At 33.7% G+C, this 5,741-nt stretch overlaps 1 protein-coding gene across 1 annotated transcript; it reads right to left on the reverse strand.

Moving 5' to 3' along the window:
- Window positions 1-1,120: 1,120 nt before the first annotated feature.
- LOC112511314 (V-type proton ATPase 16 kDa proteolipid subunit) lies at window positions 1,121-4,183 on the reverse strand. The gene is made up of 3 exons (XM_025116896.1): window positions 3,980-4,183; window positions 3,543-3,828; window positions 1,121-1,552 (listed from the first exon to the last, which is right to left on the reverse strand). The coding sequence occupies exons 1-3, from the start codon at window positions 4,056-4,058 to the stop codon at window positions 1,420-1,422; spliced, it is 498 nt and encodes a 165-aa protein (XP_024972664.1). The 5' UTR covers window positions 4,059-4,183; the 3' UTR covers window positions 1,121-1,419.
- Window positions 4,184-5,741: the final 1,558 nt, after the last annotated feature.

The raw sequence follows: 5,741 nt of genomic DNA on the forward strand, positions 1-5,741 counted from the left end.
CCGTATTAACCTTCAACTTTATATATTAGTTGATTTGTAAAATAACCACACAAACTCATGATTCAAGGTCAAACTAATGATTCTGAATTGTGATTTACCCGCGCTGCATCGCGCGGGTACACCACTAGTATATATATATATATATATAGACATGATCCAAGCATAAATTGGAGTTTATGAGGTAATGTTAGAAGACGTGAGAATCCAAAACAATTGAAGGTGTGTTTCAGTCTCGTTGCAGATGGATACGAAACATGTACGAGAAAAAATGATGGCATAAGGTTACTCGCAAGGTATGGGAAATGAACAATCGACGATGGTAAAATGTGTCCTTTAAATTATGCGATTTCTAGATGCAAAATGAGATGTCATCAACTATTGGAATTGTCATGTCATATGGTATTTAGACTAATTAACACCATATGCCTTTTAAGAGATATGTCATGAAGAAATAATATGCTGGTTGAGTCTAAGATGATGATGATTCATGTGTAAATTGATTCTTCTGTTTCTTGTTAGCCATTTTGTCTGGCATGTTTTGAATTTTACGTGTTGGGATGAGTTGAAAATTTAGAGAAATTTCAAGTAAACACAGTTTTAAAGGTAGTTGTTTGGATTGAATAGGACATGACAAGAGGATAGTACGGACAAGATAAGTTGTTTGTTTAATATTTGGTACGATTAGGCCCGAACAACTTTTCCCTTAAAGTGGTTATGGTTGATGTGGAGGTGGCCGACAGTGGTAGTGGTGGTGATGATGGGGGTGGTTATCGATGGATAACGATGGTTGTAAAGGTGGTGGAGGAGATTGTTATAGTGAAGAAAGAGGTGGGTGGCTGATGGTAGTCGGAGGTGGTCGTTGGTGGCGGTGACGATGAACGGTGATGATCATTAAAACAACTACAATATCATTTTTATATAAAACAAAAACACATTCATATTTTTTTTGTTTTCGTCTCGTCTTTGTGAGTTTTGTTTCACCTATTTTGATGGGAAAAAAAACCCTTTTTGTCTCGTCTCATCATCGTGGCAATTGTGAAACGTTGAATTTTGTCGTGTAATCATCGATGATTTCCGTTGATTATGAACAATAATGCTCAAGAAGCCACACAGAAAACAATAAACTTCAACTGGTCGAAAAACATGTTATTGATGAGTTGTAGGATACAAATAAATATTGATTTAACGACCTTAAACAAAATACACGAATAATAGCATGTCCAAAGAGGGGTTTCTTTTGGCAAAAATATAGCGACAACAATGACGACTTTATTAAAAGAAAGAAGTAGAATATTGTCTCAGCACACAGCAATCAGCCGGTCTCGGTTCACCGCCCAAAAACAATGGAACAAACCGCAACTCTAACCACCAGAGTATAAGAAGAATAATGCTCACTTTAAAGCAGTGACACAATCCATTTTAGTCTGCTCGGGATTGACCAGCTCGAGAAGAAAGAATGATACCGACAATAAGACCATAGAGAGCCAGAGCTTCAGCGAAAATGAGGATAAGAATCATTCCCACGAAAAGTTTGGGTTGTTGTGCATTAGCCCTGGATTCAAACACGATTAGATTAGGATAAATGTACTCCAATGAACCATCTTCTAAATTATACAAACTACGGTGAAAGAAAATAAATATCAACTTCATATGCAACTTGAATGATGCAGTTTGTTGCAAAAACGCATATGGTTCCTACTAAAATTTTGCTTTAAAAGTCCCGGGGTTCAATTATTCAAATGACACAACATATATAGGAAGCAGCTTTCTTAAGCTTTAAAAAACAGCTGTCTTTTGCCTTTCCCCCTTCATAATTTTACAAAAGCTAACCATATTAAAATTTGTCAAGGTTCATCCCTGCACAAGCATACACACACATTAGCACTACATATATATATATATATATATATATATGTGTGTGTGTGTGTGTGTGTATATATACACACTTGGGATTGCATGAGAATAACAATTATGATGAGAATGGTGAGAACACCTCTAAGCCTTTGGATGAGTTGACTTCTTAATCTAAATATCTTCTACCTTCATCAACCTTTATCTTTACTTTTAGTCCCTTTCATTAATTTTCACATACATTTAATCGTTTTCACAAACATGCATTTGTTAAAGTTTCAGTCATGATGGTAAAGAATAGGTAAATAAAGATAGTTGAATGTAAATGAAGGTATATGTACGCATATGAAGATTTTATTCTCATGTTCTAACCATGACTATTATTCGCATACTTGCTTGAGCCTGTCTCTATGACTGTTCTAAAATGTCCTGGGCAGAACTAGACAGTCAATCAAGCTTCGAAGGTTTAATTGGTTAAGGAGGGATTAAGCGCGTCATATTAGGTGGTCTACTTTTAATGTAAAAAAGTACAGAAACATAACCATGTACATAAAGAAACAAAAGAACGGTATATAACTAGTGTCACTCATAAGTAAACAGAATACATTAAAGCTGTCCAACAGGTGAGACTAGTCACTCTAAAAAGGAAGAAAATGTACACCTCAATGCTCATCATCATTATACAAGATTATAGCAAGCAGAGAAAACACATTGCAAGAAAATGCACTTCACAAAAACTGCAGAAGAAATCAAAATAGCAAGCAGAGAAAATACATTGCAAGTTGAAAATAGCAGAAGGTAAGCGTAGGAAATTAGAAATGGTGCCACGTATTGAAAATCACGGTTGCAAAGAAAATGCTTAAGCAATTTGAGAAGAAGGTGATGCAGCCATGCAAGTTAGTTCATAAAGAGCTCCTTGCTTTGCAAGAGCTCCTTTAACCACATGGGTGGTGCCTGATTGGTTTGAGCTTGGCTTCAAAGGTCAAAAAATACTTGAAGGTCCCAGATTCAAATCCAAGGAGGAATAAAAATCCCCTTGTGGCCACGGAGGTTCAAATGCGTTGACTCCAGGCTATTTGCAAAGCAGGTGGTCGCCCTGGGATTAGTCGGCTCGCATAGCGGGTTGGATATCCAGGTCAATAAAAAAAAAGAGCTCCTTTCTTTGTTTTCTAGGATGATTGCTTTATAGGCTATCATTGAGATTATGTATATGATAAAACCAAAGAATGGTAGGGGATCTAAGTGCTATTATCCCTATAAATCTTTCTTGAGTTGAACAAATAATTCAAATACGCCAAAAAGTACTCCCAGTGAACCAAATGCGCATGACCAAAAGAAATCAACTATAATTTGCCATAGCAAGCACTATGCAACACCTATGTTGTGTGATGATTAGCCCATCCTAACCTCTAACCATTTGCAACCGAGACTAAACCCAGCAAGGGCCAATTGGTCAAATTCATATAAAATCTTACAGCACCAATCAATTAGTCATTAAGATTCCACATATAATTCTTAAGAGTTAAGACCTACGAAATTAAGAGCATATGTTAATTCATATAGTAACAGTGCAGAAAAGAAAATACATATCCTACACTTTTGACATCACAAAATATTTACTTCTAATTCTTCATAATGAACCAATTGTAACCAGATCCAATAAAGGAATAAAAAGAGAGAATGTTTTTTACCTTACACCAGCATCGCCCACGATTCCAATGGCCATACCAGCAGAAAGACCAGCAAGGCCACAAGCAAGACCAGAAGAAAGATGAGCGTATCCATCAAAGAGATAATAAGACTTGGCCTTAGGGTTAATCCCAGTACTAATAATCACAGCAATAATCAGGCCGTAAATACCTAACACTCCAGCCATAACCACCGGCACAATCGACTTCATTACCAGTTCAGGCCTCATCACTCCCATTGAAGCAACTCCAACACCACTCTTCGCCGTCCCATAGGCCGCCCCCATACCTACAAAAGAAATCGAAAAACTTCAACGATTGTGGATCATTGTTTTTTCTTCGTATTCAGAAAATTGAAACAATTGACATCTATGCTATCAGATCGGAATCTGCTTAAATTACTACAAATTTAAGGGATCTGGAAGATCGATTTGACTTACAGGAGAAGACTAGGGCGGCAGCAGCGCCAAGGAAGCCGAAAAACGGAGCCGTTTCATCGCCGGAGAAGGTTGAAGACATGATCGGTTGATTTAGGGTTTAGATCTGAAAGAGAAGAAATTGAATGGACGTGAGGATTTATTGTTCAGCTATCCTCCTCTATCCAAACTACACCAGACAACAACTGCTTAATCTATCGCCTTCGTGCAATAAGACGTTTCAATTTTTCCTTTTATTTTAATTTTAATAAATAAAAAAAGTGATTCATATTACGATTTTACCCTCGTCTTTCATCTTGATGGCTTCGCCCCGTACCTTTTCCTTTCCTTTCTCACGGAAAAATAGCATTTTGTAAATTACGATTTTCGTCCCCGTGATCTCTTAAAAATTGTGATTTTAAGTCCCTGTTGTTTAAAAGTTACGGTTTTCATCCCCATATAGTTGTAATTTGTTGTATTTTCATTTTTATGATACTTGCACAATGTAGCGAGATATATCTCGACTTTAAAATGTTTTGTTTTGTTTTTTTGTTTAAATCGATGTTATAATACGGTTTTATGTGGTTTTGAGAAAAAAATAATGGTTTGAGTTTTGAATAAAATATAAATATAAAAATATTATAAAAAATGAAAAAAAAATATTGATATTAATACCAAACTAACTATTTAAAATTTCTCTTTTTTTTGTTTTTGTTTAATAATAAAATTTTTTATAAAATAATAATCAAGTATTTTGTTAAAATCCAATGACTATCCTAATTATATTTTAGATTTTCTGTATTTAAAATGAGATGTTTATCTTTTATTTGATTATGTTTATCTGCAGTTAGTTACACGAATTCAAACATGAAGTTTTAATAACTTGTCATAATGCAAAATTTACTTGTAATTCTGAATTTTAAGCAATATACATCAATAAACAATATTTCATACATAAAAAAGTGGGTTATAAAAGTTATTGTCAAATGTTTTATAATATAGTATAAATTTATAATTTGTTCTTATTTTGGTCTTTGTGTTTAACAATTTTTTTGCTACCTTTGTTCATTATATCAAAGGTAAGAGTTTATGACATAGGAACAAAAATCATAATTTAGTAAACCACAAAACTAGAAAATATTATAATATAAATGGAGTTTATGGAAATATTCTTATATCAAAATAATCTGAAATAAATGAAAACATGATATATATGGAAAAACAAAACACACACAGACATATAGCATAAACTCATTTGAGAAGTGGTAAGTAATTAAGAAATAAAGAAGTGATCTTAACCCTTTATTTGGTTAAGAGTTTCGACTTTGACTGTGAAGCATCAAATTTGCTGTTTTAACTATGAATCACCGGATAATTCCTCACATGATATGCGGAAGATGAAGGGGTAGTTTCATAATTTTAACAAATATGTGGCAAACCAAGTACATATATGAACTCATGTTAACATATGAATATGTGTAGTTCACATATGAACTAATTAACTGATTCATATATGAATTTATTAACTAGTTTACTTAAAAACTATGGATTCACATATGAATTTATTAACTAGTTCACATAAAAACTATGGATTCACATATGCAATCATTTGTCGTTTATTTGTAAAACTTACTAAACTACCCCTCTATTTTTTGTTTGACCAGTTAAAGATGCAATTTTTAATCAATCTTGACCGTATGAAAGAGGTAGAATCACTCCTTAATTTCTCAAATAAACCTCTTCCTATATATATATATATATATATATATATATATATATATATATA

This window comes from Cynara cardunculus (assembly GCF_001531365.2).
Source record: "Cynara cardunculus var. scolymus isolate 2C chromosome LG 4, CcrdV1, whole genome shotgun sequence".
Classification (NCBI taxonomy): domain Eukaryota; kingdom Viridiplantae; phylum Streptophyta; class Magnoliopsida; order Asterales; family Asteraceae; genus Cynara; species Cynara cardunculus.

Bases quoted from the DNA above. Each gene is read 5' to 3' on its own strand.
- LOC112511314 (XM_025116896.1), bottom strand. From the start codon at position 4,058: ATGTCTTCAACCTTCTCCGGCGATGAAACGGCTCCGTTTTTCGGCTTC. The intron at 3,829-3,979 runs GTAAGTCAAATC...TTTCTTTTGTAG, and splicing joins TGCCGCCCTAGTCTTCTCCT to GTATGGGGGCGGCCTATGGG. The intron at 1,553-3,542 runs GTAAAAAACATT...GTTTGAATCCAG, and splicing joins GTGGGCGATGCTGGTGTAAG to GGCTAATGCACAACAACCCA.